The sequence below is a fragment of the Limulus polyphemus genome, unplaced genomic scaffold, assembly GCF_000517525.1.
Source record: "Limulus polyphemus unplaced genomic scaffold, Limulus_polyphemus-2.1.2 Scaffold1710, whole genome shotgun sequence".
Classification (NCBI taxonomy): domain Eukaryota; kingdom Metazoa; phylum Arthropoda; class Merostomata; order Xiphosura; family Limulidae; genus Limulus; species Limulus polyphemus.
In genome coordinates, this window is record NW_013667320.1 from 51997 (window position 1) to 76237 (window position 24241).

At 31.8% G+C, this 24241-nt stretch overlaps 2 protein-coding genes across 6 annotated transcripts in view; both read right to left on the reverse strand.

Moving 5' to 3' along the window:
- LOC106464656 (serine/threonine-protein kinase Nek8-like) overlaps positions 1-3149 on the reverse strand; it is a 30550-nt gene extending 27401 nt beyond the window's left edge. For 4 of the 5 annotated variants that reach the window (XM_022392397.1, XM_022392399.1, XM_022392398.1 and 1 more), the window contains exon 1: positions 2923-3149. In XM_022392397.1, the coding sequence (XP_022248105.1) occupies positions 2923-2984 (62 nt within the window). In that variant the 5' untranslated portion in view covers positions 2985-3149. Of the gene's footprint in view, positions 1-2126; positions 2215-2922 lie in introns of those variants that run through there. The other variant, XM_022392400.1, reaches the window with a different exon arrangement.
- Positions 3150-6856: 3707 nt separating this feature from the next.
- On the reverse strand, positions 6857-23259 carry LOC106464649 (hydroxymethylglutaryl-CoA synthase 1-like). Its single transcript, XM_022392401.1, has 9 exons — positions 23147-23259; positions 17628-18086; positions 16847-16972; positions 14416-14574; positions 12475-12628; positions 11809-11979; positions 10618-10841; positions 8366-8517; positions 6857-7608 (listed from the first exon to the last, which is right to left on the reverse strand). Exons 2-9 carry the CDS (start codon positions 18070-18072, stop codon positions 7480-7482), a joined length of 1560 nt encoding a protein of 519 aa, XP_022248109.1. The 5' UTR covers positions 18073-18086; positions 23147-23259; the 3' UTR covers positions 6857-7479.
- Positions 23260-24241: the final 982 nt, after the last annotated feature.

The window sequence follows — 24241 nt, forward strand, 5'->3', positions numbered from 1 at the left end:
CTTTCTGCATAGCTAATGCAAGTCTTGCTATATTTCATTCCAATAATAAAAGTGATGGATGAAATTGTTTGAAACTTTGCTAAAACTTTCATAAGTGCATGTAGTTTAAGAAACATAAATCATGTTACTTTTGATAAATTTAGTTTTTTCACATTATAATCTTAGAAAATGACATTAGGAAATTAGATTTATAAGACATGATTACGATATTTATATTTGTTCCAGATTGGAACTTCTTACTTTTTATGTTTTAGTACATTATTTTAAAATCTATAAAAACTTTTTATCATCCATAAAATGCAAATTATGTCTATTTTTAAATTTTTAATAATCACTTACTCTCCTTATGGTTTCAAGTAATGAACAAGACTGAAAATAATATTTTCAAGTAAACCTAAACAATAAACAAGTATTTTTTTTTATTTTCAAATAGGATTTCACATTTATATATGTACATAAAAAACATTTTAATTTTGTTCGACCATAAATTTAAAGTGTTTTGTTCCATGTCCTTAAGGTAGGTGTATATATATAACAAATACATTCCAATTTATAGATTTCTTTGTTAATTTCATAACTTTGAAGGGAGCTAGTGAAACTATCCACCATCAACTCTTTGCCAACAAACAGTGGAACTGACACTAACATTATAACACCCCCACAGCTGAAAGAGCAAACGTGTTTGGTGACAGGATTCAACCCCATGACCTGAAGATTGCAAGTTGAGTGCCCCAAGAACCAGGCTACACCAATCTCATTTTCAAGTTAGTTTGAGTTTCTCACACTCTGCAGTGACAGACAATGTTTCACGTTAATAATATCAATGCAAAAAAGTAATTCTCAAGAAGTCAAAAAAAGTAATTATCTCTTGACCCCAAACACTTGTATTATTAGTAGTTTAGCCTGTGCACAGTCTTGGTCTCCTTATCTAAGAAAGGAAAAGGTCTTATTGGAAAGAATTCAGAGGAGAGGTACCAGAACGATTCCAGTGACAACAAGGTTAAGTTTCTTTTGTTGTTTGTTTTAAATATTTGCATAAAGCTACACTAGTAGAGCTGGGCAAATAACTTGATTACCTATCAGCATTAATTGGTGTCTTATAGATTATTCAATTAATCAAAATTAGTGTTTCCAGTTTTTATGGTTTTGAAATATTCAAACTATCCAAGTAATAATATATTGCTATTATGATTTCTCATTATTATTTTCAATTAATTCAAGGTTATTTAGGTTAACTGATTAAGTGTCATGACTCAGAAAAATAATCAACTCATTGAAATTAGCAATTCCAATTATTCCAAGTCTCGTGTGAGAATCACAGATTAGTTGAATGTAATCGATTAATGAGCTTCATGATTAATCGATTAGCAAATTCCACAAATCACCCAGCTCTGTACACAATGATTATTTGTGTTAGTCATCCAACTAACAAACTAAAGGGAGGGTAGCTAACCAATAGCACCCACTGCTAACTCTTGGACTACTGTAACAGAATTTTGTTATTTGACCATCATTCTTATAATTCACCCACAACCTCAATATTTAGTGAAATTTTGAGGTAATTGGACAATCTGTGGACCCTTGGATTCATAGTCCAAAACACTAATCATTAAGACATGCCAGTCCTTAGTTACGATCTTTTACTTTCTCAAGAGAAAATAAAAGTAAGTAGGTCTTATGGAAGTTTGCAATATTATCTAGGGGATAAAAAAATGAAAGCCTGTGGTTTCTTTGTGCCATATTGTGAAGACAACAGAATGAGACAATACAAGTTGAAAATTTGGAAAATTGAGACTATATTTCCATTAAGACAGTTATATTTTTCAGATAGTACAGATGGCTTACAAAATGAGTTATCATCAATGGTAGTCAGTGCCAGATTTAGACAGAGTGCAACCCATGCTATTGCATGGGGTCCACTAGCAATGCAGTACTGCATGGGGGACCCCAAAGGGTCTAAATCTGACACTGGTGGTAGTAAAAGCTAGTCAGTGGCATAGTGACAATGTCTAGCACCCATGGGCAAAACATAATTTGGTGCCCCCCCCCAAAGAAAAATCTCAACTCCACCTACCATTTACACTCTTACTTTCTAAATTCTAGCCTTACAAGGCAACCCTACCTACCATGGTACTGTATTCCCCCATATTGTCATGATTATCTGGTTTTTGAAAGACAATAAGCCTTAGTGTTAAGGAAACAGCTACATTCTGGGCAAATTATCTGGTTTTTGAAAGACAGTGAGCCTTTAGTCTCATGGGAACAACTGAATTCTGGGTAAACTAGCTTTTAACTTAGTGCCCCCCCCCCCCCTCATTATGCCACAGAAGCTAGTGACACTTTACAGGAGTTTAAAGGAAGAATTGCAAATTTTCTGAAAAATAAAAGGGTTGTCTTAAGTTTTTACTTTTCTCAAGGATGAGTTTGCAGTGATAGCTTTAAAGTTGAAAGAGCAAATGGACCTTCATTGTCTGGATGTGAAGATAATGAAGTTCTGAAGTCAAAAACGCAAATTACGAAGACTAGTAACTCAATAATTGAATAAATAAATAACTCTGTTACTGTGACAGTACACTGTCAAGTTTTAAGTTTATACTATAACTAAAGTTATATAACTTCTACTATTTAAAAATAAAACAATAATTAGAAATGTTTTCAAGAGTATTTTAGGGCGTGCACACAGTAGAAAATTTAAATGGGCTGCTCCTGCCTGTTTGAAGTCGATTGTCGAGTACCGTAATACCTACTTCGCATCGAACAAGGCCTCAGCATGAATTATTAATCGAAACGTCGTCCCACTATAAAAACAAAGTGTAGTCTATTTACTGATTTAGTAACTATAAACTTATTACTAATATTAATAATAGTAACTAATTTACTGTTATGTTTGAATTAAAATTTAAAAACAACCATGCTATTTACCCAAATGCTCCTCTCCCTACAACCCGGATATGCTCAAACTTATCTCCTATATTTTCCATCATGGTATTAAAAAGATGTTCTTAAACTATGCAAGAAACATAACTTAAAACGGATATAAACTAGCATAAACACGAAATTAACTTAAGAGTTAAAGCTTAAACAAAATGATAAACACATCCACTGCGTGTTATTTAGCGCTAAATATTTTTAAGCACAGCGCCCTCTCTGTATTACCACAATTAGCAATAAGAATTCACTCTGAAAGTAATAATATGCTAATTTGCTTAATACTAATCTGATATGAATTCCAACTCTTCATGGCACAAATTACTTAAAAGGTCAACATTTTTGTTGATAAGTAATATTCTCAAAGGTTATATTGGGGTTGATAAACTGACACGAGGAAGGCTTGGTCTTTTTTTGTTGTTGTTGTTAAATTAAAGATTATAAGTTATTTTTCGTTAACCCACAGTTTAAAAAATATTGTTCTGCAATAATACGCTGTTGTAAATTTTCCTTTTAAAACAGATTTTTCTTTTCCCGATTTTCTTATAATACCTCTGTTATTTTCTTAACGATAGTCACCTATGATTTGTCATTATAAACATAGAGCTCCCATAAATTCGTGTTTATGGGAGCTTTGTGATTATAAATATGAATCAATAATTTATGTATATTATGCATGCGTTTCATCACAATGCTTTTACAAGTAAAACAATTAATGAATTTGTGTCATCTATTATGAGTAAAGACATTATTTCTCTGAATGCATAGTGGTGATCCATACACACACAAAAGAATGTTTTAAAATTATCTTTCCCAGAATTTTATTTGTTTATTTGAAGATAAGCACAATAATAATGAGCTATTTGTTCTGTGCCTACCACATGTATCTAAGCCAGGTTTTTTAGCATTATAAGCCTTCAATTGCCACTGAGTCACTAGATATGAGGGGTAGAATAATGCAATAAAATTAAAAGTACAAGCCCAAGAGAAAAAAATCCGAATGATGCACTTTAGTTGAAATACATAATAAACAATATTAAATTATAAAACCTTTCATTTATTAAAATATAAATCTTAAAGTTTCAGTTCAAATGGTTAGGTTTTACAGTAAGTATTACAACTAAATGTTTGTGTTTGTATTGAACTGAAAAACTTGTTTACACCTACTTTAAATAAAATTTTATTGTGACAAATCGTAGTAGATTTTTCTCGTAAAATAATTGACGTACTACGAAAATATTTATGAAAAATGATCAAATATATTGTTACGACAGCGGAAGTCACGTAACACTGCTGGCACGTTGGCGCTGGTTGCATGCGTGATGAGTTTCTCGAATTATCGGGGAAGTCCGAGTTGGTTCGAAATGCCCTCTTCGTTAGTATATAAACCTGGCAGAGAAAGCCAGCAGAGATATATGAATGAAGAGAGAGCAATAGTCAACTTGAGTTCCGTGAAATTTATGACCCTGTTAGTTCTGAGCTAGTGAGCCGTAAAGTGTGTGTTTCGTATCGCTGAAGATCCTCGGAAAGAATTTCTACCGGAAACAAACAAACAAGCAGATACCCAACAATATTCATATACAAGAAACAGAGGGCATGTTGCATTACTGTTAGATTTTAAAATTTTGAGAACTCTTTGAATAAAGCCTAAACTTTTTCGGTCAAGAAATAAGTTCAAACGACAAACATTTTTGATAAATATTTCCATTGTACTTTTGTAAGTGAAGTTAAAAATGATGATTTTACTTAAAACTATAAAATTTAACGTGATTCAGATAAAGACAAAAATATTTAAATCAAAATAAGTAAATAAATAAAAACTTTAATTCAAATAATTATGTTTGTATTCTCATTCTCTGTTGTTTTTGTTCTTATTAATGCATTATTCTCCATAAAACAGAGTTTTAGATCCAATAATAAAGACCAGCACTTTATAATTTAAGAGGGGACCAATGATTTTCTGAAGAACCAAAAAGATCATTTTTTATCAGTATGTTACTTTATAAGAAACATAAATTAATTCATTATATTCGTCGTAAGATATTATGTTACGCTTATTACATTTTTAACACTACATTCCTAATATAGTCTCATGCTGACAATTAACAGGCCTTACAAGTGTTCTTTATCATTTCATGACTAACACGTTTATGACAAGCTTGATAATTTCTGTACCTGTTTTTTACACAATATATATTTTTTTTTATTTTCTTACTTCACCATAGGTTTTAAGTACTTAATTTGTATCCTTGTGATAAATCCTGCTAAAAGAAAAAAACTTAGGACACATTTCTTTTTGTGACTGAGATTTATAGCATCGTTTTTATTTATTCAAATTTCTGTTGGTGTATGGTTACTAAATGTTTCTAAACAGTTTTAAAATGATTAACTCAAATTAGCAATTACAGTTTTTTTTCTGTGAAGCAATATGTCATTAGTGAATACTACTTCAACTGTTTTTTGTTTTTTTTACATCAAATATTGACACATTATGTCTGGCTTGTGTACTTACATTTGTATATTACGTTTCCCAACTACACTGTTATAGCTCAGTATATCTAATGTGTACAGGGTCAGTCCAACGAACCATCTCAGTATTGGAGAAGGAATACTGAATACAATCTTGTGCATCTACACAAAATGTGGCAAGCTTCGGGTAAAATGAACAAATTTGTTGAACACAAGAAAAACATTTATGTTACAAAAATTTTTGTACTCAAAATATGTCTGTAAACTGACATCAGTCTTAATTAGGCTGCTCTGACTAGTCAAAGTGCAAGGCGACGTTTATGTGAAGAATAAAAATACCTTTGTCCATCGTACAGTTTGCATATTGCACTTGCATAACCTCTAGAAACTTCCAAATGCATATTTCCAGTTTTTAAAGTATACTGTTTCTAGTATTTACTCTCCTGTACCACAAACTTACACTAAATGAGTAATTGATAATTCTATCATCAAAGCTATTTGAAGGCTATCTTCACGTTAGCCATCACTAATTTTGATGTGATAGACCAGAGAGAAGGCAGCTAGTCAACACCATGTACCACCAACTCTTGGGCTACTTTTACAAAAAAATAATGGGATTCACCATCACCTTACAAGTCCTTCATGGCTGAAAAGGCAAGCATGTTTGGCAATGTGTTTTGATTCCTCAACCCACAGACTGTAAGTCGAGGGCCCTTACGACAGGCCAGCTAGAAAGATCTTAATGTATTAAGAAGTAGCATGATAGTATCCTAAATTACAAGTTCATGTTAAATATTTTGAAATCTTACTTTGTTCTAGAGTGTATGATATTGATTATGCTAATAAAATCGTTAGAAAGTTACCCAAATTATTTAATAATAAACAACCTACAAAACTTCAGTCATGAGGCTTTGAAAGCATGAGCTAGATCTATATCTAACTTTGGAAATAACTTTGTATAACAAATGAAATACACAGATTTTTTAATCTCAAAGTATTTAATAACTTATACAGTAAATATAGACGTGGTTACATGAAAATAGGAGAAATTATTTGAATGATTAGAAATTGATTGCTCGTCAAAAATAAAGTGACATTAGTATTTGAAAATGTTATGTAAAAACACTATTTTTTAAAGGTAAACTTCCATCTCACTAGTCAAATGTGGTTACCTACCACAATTCATTATACATTTCACAAAATTGCATCTGTGCAACTGATACTAAAAAATAAGTTAATACAGTAAAAGAAAAACGTACTTGTATCACATTTCACTAAGTCATTACTAACAGAAATGCTATACATTCTAAATATTGTATGCGTATATACAAGTTTAACACACAGAAAAAAAAGAAATATGAGGCAGTTTTCCTGATGCAAGCTAATAAACATGACAAATCGAGGTGTTAATTAAAACACTTCATTCTCAACATGAAAGCACAGGTGGTATTATTATTCACTTACATGTACGGCAGCAATTTGAACCTTTTTTTTTTATTTTTGTAAGAGGATTTATCAAATCCCATAATTCTTTAAAGTTTGAGCAAATTCAATTCATGCCGTTTCTGTGCCTAGCGCTGAGGACGCATGATAGATGTACAGTTAAGGCAATGGGAAACAAATGTTTGACACATGGACCTTTGCTAAAATCTAAATAACTGACAAATGCCATATAACAATACCAAAGACAGGAATTTTGTTTTTCTGAACATAAACTGATACACTTTGGTTAAACAAAAACTAGGTAATACTTAACATTCAAATCCTTTGATATCTTTTAAGAATAATAGAAACACAACAAGAAACTAAAATATTAAAACATGCACAGCATTAAAGATTATATTACTACTTCTTCCATTTGTCTTTTAGAAGAAAACACAAATCTATAAAATTGGTATCTATGACAAAAACAGTTATGATTTACTAATAACTTTGAAGTTTTCAAACACGATAGGTGGAGAATACTCAGCCGGTAGTCACAATTGGTTGGTAATTCTGTCTTTATCTCAGAGAAATTCCCCATATGATTATAAACTAATACCACCAATACTACAGAAGACAAGTATTACAACCTTCTTCTGTTCAGTGAGGACTAAGAGTGGTGGCTACGACAACAGGTTTTGGTGTGGTCGTCGTTCCATTCACAGAGTGGTTAAATCCATTTTCTCCATAACCAAGAAATTTGCACCCTGCTGGTTCAATGAGACTTTCCTATAATAATGTATCAACATTGTTAGTAGTACTAAAAAATAAATACAATGCGTAAAAACTGACAGTTCTTGTGCAAAAATGTTGAATAAAATAATAAAACGAAGATCAACGTTTTTTACTTGCACAAACATTTATTTGTAAAGTTTGTTTGTTTTTAATCATGCACAAAGCTACACAAGAGCTATCTGTGCTCTGCCCACCACAGGTATCGAAACCCGGTTTCTAGCATTGTAAATCTGCAGACATACCGCTGTGCCACTGGGGGGCATTTGTAAAGTTCAAAGAAACTTCAAGCTCTACATGTTTCAGTGTAATACTAACACAATCTTCAGGAGAATCCATCAAGAAGTACACATAACACTGTTTATAAACCTAAGGTACGTGTATAATTAGTATACAAGTACAATGGATTTTGGATTATTACTATTTTTGATCATTCAAATCATCTAAGTCTCATGTGAGGATAATCGACTTATTGAATGTAATAAATTAAAGAGCTTGAGGATTAATTATTAATTCCACTCAGCTCTACGTGTAGGATATTTTCTGATAGTGTTCGGTAAGCTGCAACGAAAAAGGATTTATCTCTAGCAATCATCTTGTTAAACAGTAAAAAATGAAGTGACTTATTTACAATAAAATAACCCCAAATAAAATTGTGAAATCTGTCTGTCTGTCTGAAAATTAGATGTGTAGTCTGTTCAAAACTGTACTTTCAATTACTGGTAACCAATTTTAGCTTTTTTATTTTTTTTACCTTTGGAACTGAACGTTTTTGTTGTCTGGGTTGATCAGAAACTGGGATTGGCTGTCGACGTTCATACTGTCGACGATGCATGCTATCGACATGTACAAGAAACCAAGTATCTGGAAACAGGTCTTCCACTTTACCAGTAGGAGTATAAGGAGCTAAAACAAAAAATATATCTTGTAATATTAAGTTACAATAAATACTTTCATTTACTGGGATTTTTTCAGTTCCCCCAGATTATGGATCAGCTTAACTTGTTTTTGATTGTTTTTTTAAACCAATCAGAGCAATATTTATATTGATGTAAAAAAAAAAGAAACTTTGTAATCACAAAACATTTTTTATAGATATGTTCACAAATCACTGAAAACAAAGTTTGCTTTAAAGTTTTGTTAGTTTATTACATAGTATATACTGTAAAGCTCCATTTAAATACAATAACCTAGACATCAAAATTACTTTATTATTATCATCACTTTCCCATTATTAAATATTCAGATTCACTATATCTTTGTTGCTACTCAAACTATTTGCAGTTTAAAAGTTATATTTTCAAAATTACATGGATATTCTTGTTATACCTTGTCTCCAAGAAATATTACTTAGAATCAACATATTCTATTCACCCAGAATTGGTTCATTTTCAGACACATCAGTCTGAATTCAGAACACCACCACTAACAGCAGGTGTGCAATAACTTGCAATAGTTGATCCAGTAAATCAAATCAAAGGCTTTGTTGATAAGCACATAGTTACACAATGGGCCATCTGGGATGTGCACACTTCAAGTATTGAAACTTGACCTATTAGCGTAATAAGCACTCAGGCTTACTGCTTAGTCACTTGGGGACAAAATTAAAGGTAACACTCACGATACATTCTTTTTCTGATTCAAAATACATGAACACACACAAAAAAAAACTAAACGTAAGCATCTATTCATTGGATTATATATATATATATAGGAACATTCCTTACCATTCAAATGAAAAATAAATCTGAGAAATAAATCCCAGTCTTATGCCCATGGGCTTATTTCTGCAAGTCTCTGTCCCTGGATTGAATTTCCTTAATCCTCACATTACTGATTTATTTTTATTCTTTTCCCTAGCAGTGACTTTCACCTACTGTATCATATTGAATAACTATGTTCTTGTACGTTGCATCACTCAACGTAAAGAACTCGCCAAAAAAAATTGTATAAAATCACTCTTTTTTTATGTACAGTACACACAGGTGTCCCAGCAGCAGTTAGTGAGAGTGACTGATATACTGATCATATGTTTTACTTTTTTTGTGTGACTCATGTTACTAGGCATCCTATAACAAACAAAGTCATGGGCCCACAAACAAATTGGTTTTAAAATAATTTAAAAATTTGCATTTGAAATGCTAAGAGCATCCATTTCAACCCCATAATTAATCTCAGGGTTAATAAAAATGCAGTCAGAATGTTAGATCAAAGTATTAGATTATCAGAAGTATAAGATCATAAACTTACACAATTATGACAAAAGTAAATAATGACGCAATTTTGATTTTATTTCTTTCTTCACATAACAAAATAAAACTAATTCTTGCCCAATCTGGTATTACAACATAATACAAAACTACATGAAATTTTCCTGGAAGGTGAAGAAATAACCAAATATATGTATACAGATCTGCCTTATTATCACTCAAAAAAACCTACACACTGAAGAAAATGTAATTACTTCATGCACTGTAGTCTCAATGAAATTCAATTATTATTATGTATAACAGTAAATCAGAAAAAAATGTTAGTTTCTGGAATATTTCTAATATAAAATGAAGTCCAATTTAAGAGTACAACTAACTTTCAGTTAGAATTGTTTATCCAATTCCAGGCAAAACTACACAAGAGCTATCTGTGATAGCCATCCATAATTTTGAAGTGAGAGAATAGAGAACAGCTAGTCAACATTACACACTGCCAACCCTTATCTGATTATCATTGAACCACCAGCTAGTCAACATTACACACTGCCAACTCTTATCTGATTATCATTGAACCACCAGCTAGTCAACATTACACACTGCCAACTCTTATCTGATTATCACTGAACCACCAGCTAGTCAACATTACACACTACCAACTCTTGGGCTACCCTTATCTGATTGTTTAGTAGTGGTATTGAACCAACACCCTTATAACCCACCCACAGCCCTAAAGTGCTGAGCACAATAAGTTAAAAGAAAAGGCTTTTTTTCTTTAAAGACAAATTACTGTACAAACCTTGGTGATGAGTGTCCTCTCGAATCTTTAAAATGGATGTAAATTCAGTAGGACTCACTCTCTTCCTTAGATCCAGATAAGCCAGTTGTGCTTTCAAAGATGTATGCAAGTTGTTCATCAAGTTAGCATCTGTGGTGACTCGAAGGGAAAACATACTAGAGGCTAAACCTGACCCGTACGAGAACATTCCGATACGCTTTCCAAGCATATCACCAGATGAGGAGCTGAGCAAACAGTAATAAATATTCTCAGGTTGCTTTATAAATATAATTTTGTAGCAAAATATTTAAATGAAGCTAAACAGATTTAATTTGCATGCTATTATTAAAAATATAATCCTAGATTCCTTTTCTGATATAATAATAATAAAATTATGTAAATTGTACACAACACCTAAGCAGCGAAAGTATCTTGTTTCATTTGTTACAGGAATTAAACAACTTCATGATTAAACCCTCTTGAGCAGAAACAATATACATTATTAGTAAAATTACATTAGGGCTCACATCTTCTCTAACACATAAACTATATATATATAAGGCAACATTAATTATCGAAGGATTAGAGAAACAAACTACTTCTTAGTAACTTCAATTTTATATTTCTAACAGATATATGAAATATTTTTTCTTTGGCTTCTTTAACACTTTGTTCTTGGTGAGGCGAATGTACACTTAAAATAAAAAATGTGTAATCTTTATCACTTATATTTGAAAAATTAATTAAGACTTGAAAAACAATGAAAATTTTTTAAACTCAGTTTACAAAACTACAGAAATATAAAAAAAATAATTAAATTTTCATATTATTATTATTAAATGTTTTTTTACCCTTCACAATACAGCAAACATTATTCCTACAGGATATATACATTTCTTTTATTTACATACATGAAGGACAAACATTTTATGAAGAAACTACCTCACAATAACTTAACCTTATTATGATATCAGTGGATAACGGTTTCACTTGTATAAAACATAATTATTTGGTAAATATTTTCAAATATACCAGAAAAGATTGGATGTAAAACTGTTTGATATCATTTTCTTTAGAGTAAGGATTAAAATATAACTAATTTATTTTTCTTTATGGTAAAAATGTAAATAATATGTCCTCATTTCATCTTAATCTTTCATGTCATTCAAACATGGTTCACTAACTACTTAACAGCTGTGCTATGTGACGTACCTTGCTATGTACGAAGCGAGACATCCGTAAAGGCATGGTGTGTACATATTCCCTACACGGTTGGCAAGCTGGAGCCCAGGCTTGGTCTTCTTCTCAAACAATGGTTTACTAAACTCCACAAAAGCCTTTTCTACATCTTTATCAAAATATGTCTCTTCTAGCTTCAGGTGACTGGATAAAAAAAACAAAAAAAAACAATCTTGTGATAACACAGAATGGTAACAAAAAAAAACCCTTAAAACCTAAACAGTTACAAAGGGGAAAAAAAAGACTTAAGAGAGACTGAACTTTTGAAAACTAGAACAAATTCAGGTACATTGTGAACATCACTAAAATTATTGGTTCTAGTTTTCAAACATTCAGGTACATTGTAAACATCACTAAAATTATTGGTTCTAGTTTTCAAACATTCAGGTACATTGTAAACATCACTAAAATTATTGGTTCTAGTTTTCAAACATTCAGGTACATTGTGAACATCACTAAAATTATTCTAGAACCAATAATTTTAGTGATGTTCACAATGTACCTGAATTCTAGAACCAATAATTTTAATGATGTTCACAATGTACCTGAATGCTAGAACCAATAATTTTAGTGATGTTCACAATGTACCTGAATGTTTGAAAACTAGAACCAATTATTTTAGTGATGTTCACAATCTACCTGAATGCTTCCATAGATTTGTACTTTTCCACATCCACTCCTCTCAAACAGTCATTAAGAACGAGTCTTGCAAGAGACTTCTGAACCAACTTACAATATGGAGCATGAAAGAGAATGATGTCTAGATCGTCAAGCATGAACTCTTTCTGGTCTCCTGAAAATACAGTGAACTTCCATTAATTATCTAAATGAAGCAATCCAACTGTGTCTCTTTCTGACATGAGAGGGCATCATATTAAAACTTCACTTACCATCAAAGTAGAAACATAAAAAACAAAAATCAGTAGAGTACAAGATGAAACTTACAGACCCTTCAATTTCTAAAGATGTAAGGAAATAGCTTTTTCTTTTTTTACATATTTTCAATTTTTTACTCTCCAAAGAACTGAGCCTATAACTACTCATCATTTTTCCTATGTACAAAGGTAATTCAAGTGTAACTCTTTCTAGCAAGACAAAATGAAAATAAAGACTTAATCTGTTGAATAAAATTTTCTTCCATCAATCCAACTGGGATTCAAAGAGCTGAAATAACTCAAATATAAGCTGAGCACGAAATCATTCACTATGAACAAATGTTTCATCGTTCTGAACATTTACATGGTGGGGAATCAAGCCACTAGTTGGATCAACTTAATATTTGGGTGAATGCATATTTACATATTTATAGGAAACTGGGAAACAAAAAAAAAAAATTAAAATTTAGGTTTCATTCAAGAACATAAAAGAAAATGGATTTTTAAGTTTCTGCCTGAAAAAAAGTGAATACATTCTGGCATTAACAGTGTTCATAAAACTAGTGAATGTACACATGTCAGGCATGGCATTTATTTTGTTGGATTTAAGTGAATGACAGAATAGCAAACACGTGCACCATCTGCTGGCAATATTGTGAGTCAATCGAACCTAACCATCAACTGTAAGTGTTGTCTCTGGCCAATTTTATAAAGGTGAAGTTCAAACAGACACATAAATGCTTGTTTGCTGTGACAGCGTGACTAATAATGTAAACTTTAAAAAACAGCAGAATATGGCCAGTAGATAATGCAAAGAATTCCAAAACAAGAAATCTATTTGACATTAGTAACTCTATTTAATATGAGGTGATATTTTATTATTTCTTCATCATTTTCTACATGAAAACAGGCTATACAATGTGAAGTCCAAGTGCATAATGTATATGTATAATGTGCTCCAAAGATCAAGTTTTCAATTTAATGCAAGTTCTTCCTGTTTTTTGTTTTTTTATTATACAAACAGGATGAAGGTTCCCCACTATTTTTTCACAGCAGGTATCCAGTTCCAAATTTTAGACTAATCATGTGGGGGTAGTCACAGAAATTTATTTTTATGTTTATGAAAGAAATAAAATAAATGTTATAAATTAACGGTAAGAGCACGCTAAATATTATAATTACTTCAGTTAAACAAATTTATAAACAACTGTGTAATTTCTTCTTGAGTAAAAAATATATATCTAATATATGCATATCAATACAAAGAAAAAAAAACCAGGTTTTGTTTGATCTTAGGTAGTAGTGCAATGTCTTACAATGAATGTCAATTTTCAATTCAATTCTGACTTAGAGAAACAACTACATCGTGTTTTGTAACTTTTCTTTAAGAGCAATAAGAGTGCACTTTGCATATTATACAATTAAATTGTTATAAGCTGATAGGCAGAAATCTACAAAATGTTGTATAAATTTAGGCAAAAGACTAGAAATGAGGGAGCAGTGCTACTTTCAGAGGAAAAAGGAAACAAGTGACAAAGCCATACTGTGGGTTCTTGGGGGTCATATCCCCTTGGACAATTTTTTGTAATTTTCACTGAAAATGTTGCGAGGGAAGTGCAGCTACAACTATGAGTGATCAAATGAACCAAGTATAAATAAATCATACTTTTAATGTTTTTCATAAGAAATGTTTTAGTTTTTTTACCTTTTTTTAGAAAAGCCTTTCTACAAAATAACTGATAACATTGGTCCAAGGCTTGAAAGTAACACTGGATGGACAACTTCCCATCAACTCTAGGATATTCTGAGAGTAAATCAGGCTTGTAAAAGTCGTATACATGTGCCATGTGTGTAGCTCGCAATCCTAGAAAATGAGAGTAAACAAGTCACATGTCACAACAAGTTGAAAGCCTAGAAAATTAACTTCACAAGTCTAGAAATGTGCATTTCACACTGAAATTAGTTTAAAAATTCAGGAAAATATGTTGTACCATGTCAAATTACTAGAAAATACATGTAATAATTACTTGAACACGTAATGCAGCTTATAGTCTTAAGAGGAAATAGTTGTAAATGTGACTCAGACATAATCATACAACATGAGACAATGTTAAACATGTTTTACACACATGAACTGTTCATAAGTCTCAAGAAACAAACAATGTTACCTGACTAAAAACTGACATTTAAAGACTACATTATCAGAAGTAAAGCATACACTGCAATCAGATAGCTTTATAATAATGGGTGTTTAACTCACAATGAATCTTACAATTGTCAACATATCTTATACTTCTGCTAACATGGATAATTCATGGGGGATTTCTCATTATACGTAGACTTATACTCCACTAGATGCACCACTAACTTGGATAATTCATGGGGAGATTTCTCATTATACGTAGACTTGTATTCCACTAGATGCACCACTAACTTGGATAATTCATGGTGAGATTTCTCATTATATGTAGACTTATACTCCACTAGATACACCACTAACTTGGATAATTCATGGGGGATTTCTCATTATACGTAGACTTGTATTCCACTAGATGCACCACTAACTTGGATAATTCATGGGGAGATTTCTCATGATACATAGACTTGTATTCCACTAGATGCACCACTAACTTGGATAATTCATGGGGAGATTTCTCATGATACATAGACTTATATTCGAGCTACACTTAAACCATCATAATATTCACGCTAAACTGAAACAGTCATGTACATCTAACAACTTGTAAACACATTTTATACCCCTGCCAATATGAATAATTCATAGTTCTAATAGATATTTCCATGCATAACTTGTCTTACATGCACGATTCACACGCTACTGAATGAAAAAGGCTGAAATAATAATTTATTCAAACAACTTATGTTACACGCATCTGTTCACTTCCCAGTTGTACACCACATACAGTTTTTCACAATTTTTAGACATAGTACTGTCATTTTGATTCGCAAAAACTTAACTTTATTCTAAAATACTTTGGGACACACCATGATAAATTATTACTACGTTAGTTTTTTCTGTATAGTTTTAGTGTTTTATGATGTGAAATTAACTAAGTTACTCAAACTTTTCTCATTAACATGAAACATCATTATCCAATCCCTCTATGATTTTATAACCATATATTTATACAAGTATTTTGTTGATTGGTTGATAACCACAAATTTCATGTGTTATTTCAATACAAACAAATTACACTGCATGTATTTTTAAGCAAAGGAAACTGACTGAAATGCGCTGTTGAAAAAAATGTTTTTCTATGCAAGGGGTGCATCTAGCAGAATAAAGTATTCAGGTTCACTAAGCAGCCACTGGTTTTTTTTCCGCTGGATGCCACTGTTCCTTGTCATTTTACTGAGCACAAGTAAAGACCGCTACCAAATTTATTTCCATAAGAAGTATCCAAAGAAAGATATTAATTCAATTTATTCAACGTGGTACAGTAAAATCATGCGTATATATATAATACCAACATGAATAAAAAATGAATATAAACCAAACAAAAAAAAATACATGCCCAAACACGTTCCTTTCTTTGTGTGTTTTTTCCATTCATGCTTCCATTTCAAAATATTTCTTTTAATCGGTCAACGGACAAAGTCTTATTTCGTTCGTGAAATTGTCTCACAAAAATAATCATTTTTGCTCTTAATAAGTTTTTTCTCAGATTTAATGTTCAGCACATATGAAGACTGATGGATCGATGTTGATATTTATATGAAATTTTAGGAGTTGCAAAGAAAATGAATAATTTTCCTGTAATGTACTCTTGAAAAAATGCATTTTTATACTGTATTTTATTTTGTCTTATATATATATATTGGTAAAAGTGCTCCTGATGAAGCTGTAAAGAAACAACCTGCTGAACATTTTAATTTCATTTTTCCTGGAGTTAAGAATCATTTAATCAAATTATTGAATCCTTATTTTTACAAAGTCAAATTAAATAAATTATAATTATTACTTGTCCACAAGATAGTAAAATAAAACAGTAAGTTCTGGTAGTAATGGCTAGGATTCATTAACATGTGGTAATTAAGAAGACTAGTTTTAAATAATGATACTATTAATTCTGGCACAGATTTGATGGATCGTGCTTATTATTTCAGATTTATACCTCGTTCAACAGTCAGTGTAGCACCTGGTCCCACCAGCATGGCGACAGCCCCAGCACCTCCTGTTGGACGAGCATTACCACTAGCATAAACAGCAATATCAGCAGCAACAACAACAGCATAACGACCTGAAAAAAAAAAAATTAATTAATTTCATTCACTAAACACAAAACTGAACAATAAAAGTCAGAAAGCATAATAAAAATTTACAGAAAGTGTATTTTTTTAATACTGTTCAACAGCTGTCCAGTTTTGTCACATGGGGCACTACAAGAGCCTATACTGCTGACTGAAGTTTTGGACAGTCTTGTGCTGCATACATTCCAACAACACCATTATAAGGTACAGTGATGTAATTTAGATGTGACCAAGAAATAGAAACATTTCTACCTATTAAAAAAAAATGTTTTTTTTTATTTTAATTTGAAAAATACTTTATTGTATTCAAATTTATAGAAATGTACAGGATAATATGAACAGTCTTTCAAATTCAGGGTTTGTCCAAAAATACAAAAACTTTAAATTGAAATTTTCACTCCCAGAAAACGTTTTTACGAGAGCATAAGATTTTTGACAAGATCGGATGAAAAATGTTCTAGAGAAACATTTATCACAAGTTAGCTAAAAATGTTTTGTGTGACAAGAAAGTTTTATCCTTAAATATTTATTCTTATGTTTTACATTTTATGAGGTGACTTTATTCAAATAAACAAGTAGTTATAGATAAGATTTCATGATTTTTAGTACCATAACATTGACGTGCAAGTAAAAGGACGAACTCACCATCCCATGCACTAGACTCCACCCATGATAAAGAGTTAAAAAGAGCAGCTGTTCCTCCATAACAGGCATTTGTTGTGTCAACTCCTTCAATGTCTGTGTTTCCAAACTCTTCAAACAGTTGCATCAGTACAGATTTAACACTTTTAGACTTGTCGATAATTGTTTCTGTACCAACCTCTAGGCGCCCAATGTGCTCGTAACCAACTTTGGTCCGATCCATGAGTCGTTGGACTACAGTCAAACAAAGAGAGTTGATGTCCTCTCTGTCCGAGCAAAAGCCCATCTGAGATTGACCAAGACCAATTGTATATTTCCCAGAAGAGACTCCGTCATGTTCTTCTAATTCTGCTTGGTCAACGTACAAAGACGGGAAATACACCTCCATGTCAATTATTCCAACATCATCAGGCCACGTATAGTGTTCTCTTTGTTTGAAACTTGGCATTATAAGTTATTTACCTATAAAAAAAAATGAGAAAAAATGTTTTTTTACCATTAACTTCACATAAGATATGCCAACAAACATGTTATCTGTCAGTTCAATCTTGGGCTTCTTACCTTAAAAAGAGAGAATTGTTAGAAAAGCTACTAGGATGATACAAAGGGAAGAATGTTCACAATATACGAAGATCTGCAAAACTGTTTTCTCTTGTAAAAAGAAAAGTTAGAGGAGATTTGTCTGAGGTGTTTAAGATTGTCAATGGAATTGGTAATTCAGATGCCTCATCTTTTTTCATACGTAATGGTGAGAACAGTAGGACTAGGGGACACAAATTTTGGCAGAGGAGTCATCTTCAGCTAAGACAGTTTTATTTTCTCACAGGTGTTTAAGATAAGGCTTGATAAAGATCTGAAGGATAAGTGTTGGCTTTGAGTGCTTTATTTTTATTTTAAAGTGTAAATTGGTGGTTGGGTTAGCCTAGATGGACCAAAAGGTCCTTTGTTGTCCTTAAATTGTATCCAAAAGAAAAAATATGTAAAACTTTTAGTAAACACACTTCCTATTCAAACTTTAGTTATTGCACTGTAACAACTTTATCTCACTAAAAATCAAAAGTGTTCCACAGAACTTATGATTTAACTCTCTAGTATACCACTTAAAATCCTCAAAGTCCAAATCTCAAACCTACAGTCATATGATTTAATTATGTTAAGTGTTTCTCTTATAGTTTAGCAAAATGAACATTTTCTTGTTCAGGAAACTTTCACATAAACATATGTTGGCATATGTTAAAAAACAGTGTGCAGATAACTGCTTTTGACCTGCACTGATCTTATTCTTGAGCCAGTCACACAATACCAAGGTTCTTTCCCTTGGAATTTATAGGTCTTCTCATGGATGCTGTAACTGGAGAATTCATTTAAGCTTATCCAAATGGGCTTTCTGGTCATATCAATCAATTAAGAGTAAAATAATACCAAAGACTGTCTTTCCTATTTTTCTTAACAGGAATAACCAGATAATGTGGATGACAAACACATTGTTGGATAGTTGACCCAACTTAATAAGTTTATAACAGTTCATTCTCACACCCTTGATCAGATTTGCATTTACCCTAGATCTCCCTCCACTTCATAGCTATAAGGCCACCATCTTATGTCCTTTGTGAGCATATTAACCAAACCAATGTGTTGGTCTGTAGATATATTTCTGTAAACCAATAGCATTTTTTGTTTACAGTTAAACTTTGTTGCCCAGTCTCTTTCTTTTGTTCAAACAGGTCAAATTTCATATAGACTCCACAATGCATTTTCTGTGAAACCTACCACGTAAGTGGTTGCTACACACCATACTTCTCAAAGAATAACTAAAACCTATTTGTATCTTGGATTGAAATTATCAATAATGAACACAAAAATACAAGCTTACTGGTTCAACAATTTTTATTGAATGATAAGCAAAATTATTTCAAAACTAAAATAAATAAATAAATCATTTGGTGTTGATTAAAATCATAAACCTAAATCTGATGTTTAATGACTTAAATAAAATGTATACAAAGCACTGTTCACCAGTTTAATCTATTCTTGTCCAAATATATAATGATATAAATAATATCTCAACCACTAGTATGTCTGTTATATTCCAGCCAGTCTGATGAGCCCTGGTACTGTGTGAAAAGCCTATTTGGCACTGTATATGGTAGATATAGTGTGATTTACATACAGTAACACTCTTCTTTACTTCCACTTCCAAGTATAAACCAAATAATTAGGTTTACAAACATTGCAGTGTATAACAATTGATGAAAGTTCTCCAACTGGGTGTTTAAGAAACATTACTGTCACAATAAATAAACCACAAGTTACACATATTCAGAATATTTTTTTGAGTTTCCATTTTTCGGAATGTTATATTTCTGTGTAGTTTTTCCAAGCAAGTTATTTTAATGAAGTCACACAAATAACTTATTAAAATTAGCTTTAAACATAAAATATAAAGTTTCAATACCAATACACAAATAATTACATGAAGAAAGTTATAAAGATGATCTAAAAAGTTTCATCCATGTTACCAGAAGAATTTCTTCAACTAAAAAAAGTACTTTCTATGTTTATTCTTCCAAAGTAGTCAGCATATCCTGTAAATCATTTACATAACATGAAAAATTAAAGAGATTATATATATCATGTACACACACATATGTAGTGTGTGGCTAGATGGAGATATCCGACCGTATTGTTTTTAACCACTAAACCCTGAACAGTCACAGATTACCATATGATGCTGGGTAAGCCTACTGAATATATTTACTTGGTTATCCATAATAACAACAGTTCAAAATACTGGTGTCTTACCTTTTAAATATGTTTTTAATCACTAGAAATTTATCTAAATCCAAATTTCTAGTAGAGAACCACTAGGGATAGCTTACCTTCCACTTGCATGCAGTTTTCATTCAGATCACAATGAAACTAAAAAGAACCACCTTTACAAGGCAGAGAAGTCACTAACCTCAGAATTGAAGGCCAAGCAGCCTGGAGCTATTTAGCATGTAATTACAGGCATTCCTGGTGTCACAGACCTCAAACAAAGTACTTCCTAGTCACACAAACCTGTTTCTCTGAACTCAGGGATGAGTGCAAGGTAATTGTTTTACTTAAAACATTTCAAAATCTACCAAATTAGATAAATAAATCAATAAAAATGTTCTTTCAGCTCCAAGTTCCAGCAAAGAAAGCAAGGGTCACAATTTCTCTTACTTTTAAGAAAGAAAGAAATAGTGCAGGAATATATTTTAAAATAAATTCTTTGATTTTCTACTACTGTTTTGTACTTTTTAAGACATCAGAAAAATATATGTAAATAAAATATTATTAGTAAATATTTTAATGTTTATTTCACTATGCCTTACTTTGCCAAAGTTTCACATATGGTTAAAAACTGATAATTCCTTTGCTTCAATTATTACAAATTTCACATTGCAATAGTCAAAAAATATCATTTTTAATTAATCAATAAACAATCACTTTCTATGTTTGCTGGTTACATTAAAGGATGAGTCACACTGTTCACTTCAAACAAAGTTAATAAAATTGTCCAACAGTAAATTTAAAGTTTTGTTAGGTCATGATGTAGGCCTTCAAGGTAATAAAACCAAATCAAATAGACTGTCTTAGAGCTGGGCAATTAGTAGAAATTATTAATCAACTAATAGCCTAATTCCAGAATGTGTCTACGTGCAAGTGGTTCACTTTACACACCACTTGGAACACCTAAATCAAATGTTTTTCATTCTCTAAAATTTCAAAAATATGTTAGTTCTTATGTTTAACTTCAAATCTCGTGTTTTCAGAAACAGCAACTATTAGCATTACTCCTCTTTTACAATTAGTTTTGTTTTTTTTTCTCATTAAGGAGACAAGAACTGATCACCCTATTATGGAAAAATCCCAACAGGTCTTTTGCAAATCAAGAAAAACATCCTCTTTAAATGAAATTCTCTCCAGTATCCTGTCAGCTTTCTTTTAACTACCCTCAACCACTTAGAAAGATGTAAACTTTATAAAATATTACACCCAAACCCAATTTCTTCTTAAGCAACAACAGTACATTTCTTACCCAAATTCTTAAACATTTTAATGTATAATTTGTTCCCCAAAAAATTAAACCAATTACTAAATTTACCGAAATCATTACTTAAACACTGTGCATGTTATTAATCATACCGAGCATTTTGGTCCTACCCATAAGTTATATCTTAAAATTTAGTGAATTATGAACTAATTAATTCTTGTGAAGATAAAGCAGCAATAAGATGGTGTAACATTTCATTCTAAGACAATGTTAGTGTTGTCAGTGGGTTACTTGTACTTACAGTACTGATTATTCATCCCCTGGCTATACTAGCTAACAGTGGTGTAGGTGTTAGGTGCTCACAGTTTGTAAGGTGTGACGGGTGCAAGGGTTTTATTTGAGACTGGCGTGCAGTGAAGACATGCAATTTGTGTATAGAGTTTGCAGGTTGGAGAAGTTGAAGGCTATCCTAAATGAAGTAGAACTGATAGAGATATGAAAAGCTAAGTTGTTACTGGCATAATAAAATAGACAACTTTCACCAATTGGAATACAGGATCTCGATATTATGGGAATAATTGAAACTTGGTAAAATGTTGATATTTATGATGACATAAATGTCTTTGAAACACAAGGTTATAGGTTGTTTAATAGAGAAAGAGTACCACAAGTAAAAGTAAAAAGAGGAGAGAGGAATGGCTTGATATGTAAAAATGTGAGTTATATCGCACTGAAGTTGAGAATATCAAATATAGTGAAGAAGTCTCTTTTGGTTTCTATTTGTGAGTATAGGAGAAAACCACCAGATGATGATGATGATGGAGTTAATGGGAAATTTTATAAAAAGATTTAAGATTTCTACTGTTTATGGGGTCATTATTATCAATGAGTGTACAAAAATGAAGAAGAATCCTGAAGGACCAGATGATCCTTTGTCGTCTCCTACCTTGTAAATTATTCAAAAAACAAAACAAACTTTAATAACTAATATACAACCTGAATAAAGTTCTCATTTTATATGAATTATATTTTTTACCCGTGTAGCAAAGCCTGCGAAAAATGAAATATTCATAACCTTGCTGGTATAACTGTGTATTATGAGTAGTAGTAGTACTACTAGTAGTAGGCCTACAAAACAATTATTTATTTGTATCATAAGTGTACTGCTTACCTTTTCTAACTTCTAAGCAAACTATCTAGACTAGTGGTACTGGTACTAAGTGATAGTGATTCAAAACTTGTTACTCACTGTTAGTTAATTAATCTTGTACAACTTACATGTTCTACTACTGAGTACTACTACTAGTACTAGCTGTACTGGGATTTTATAAATTATAATTACGTTACTTCATAAGCAGATACAACTTACAGCCTTAACTTTCAATTAATAAATATATTAGCTTTTCTTTAATTATAAATACTATTCATTGTATAAATATATATATACTTACGCTAAGCATTAATACTCAATAATAGGATTAAAATATTCTAAAATACTCACACTTATGTTATGAAGATAATACGTTGGAACTGATTTGTGTTCGGTACGTATATCTCCTACTTTTCCGGAACCAACGTAATCCACGACTTCGGAAGCAGAAGGCAAACCCATACATTCATGCACACGCCCACTTTCGGCGAACGGAAATTCTGCTATGACGTTTAGAATCATATTCTTGAAGAAACTAAAAGAGGACAGCACGTAAATTCCACGAATCATTTCGACATACTTCACATTTCAAAGAAAAAAACATTGTTCTCAATTAGTATAAATTATTTCAAATTGCTATAAATTAAACGCTTAAACAATTACATTCAATTATTGTTATTTTTCCCACATTTCATAAGATGTGGTAAGTTCCAAAATATAGACTGGGACAATATAATGTGTTACGTATCTGCTCGTTTGATAATTTCCCGTAAAAATTCTTTCCGAGAAACTTCAGCGATACAAGTCCTTTCTTAATTAAAACTAGTTTATTCTTTCTCGTTACAAACTTTGTAATACACTTAATTTCCACAGTCACTTTAACTTACACACGCTATAATTCACAACGATTCACGCACTTTACTTACGGTCACTACCGCTCGCTTGACTCAATTATCTGTCTCTATATCTCTCTCTATCTGCAATTATATCTCCACTTTATTTGCCGGGCTTATATACTAAAATAGAGGGCGCCTAGAAAAGACTAGAGTTGCCACAAACAGTCATGATCCTTCTAGAATCTCATGACGTATTACTAGCGTCACGTGACTTCCGCTGTCATAACAAATGGTTGTAAAAGCGCCATATTTCCCCTTTTTTAATTTGATCATTTATTTGAACTGCAACTGTTTGTTTATTTGTAGTTTAGCGCAAAGCTACAAAATGGGCTATCTGTAATGTGCATTGAGTTGTATATTGCAAAACGGAAACGTTTGACATTCGGTAAGTTTTTTGTCGCTGTACAAGTACTACTTCTGCGGACGTTTACTAATCATTTGAGCCCTACAGGGGTGAGCTGGCCCACCGGGATACTGGGCAATTAGCCGGTGCATTTGAGGCATTCTTGTTTAGCCTGTATGCAGTATGTGAAAAATTATTTGGCAGCTG

Bases quoted from the DNA above. Each gene is read 5' to 3' on its own strand.
- LOC106464649 (XM_022392401.1), bottom strand. From the start codon at position 18,072: ATGCCAAGTTTCAAACAAAGAGAACACTATACGTGGCCTGATGATGTT. The intron at 16,973-17,627 runs GTGAGTTCGTCC...TTTTTTTTTCAG, and splicing joins GGAGTCTAGTGCATGGGATG to GTCGTTATGCTGTTGTTGTT. The intron at 11,980-12,474 runs GTAGATTGTGAA...TTTTTTATCCAG, and splicing joins AAATCTATGGAAGCATTCAG to TCACCTGAAGCTAGAAGAGA.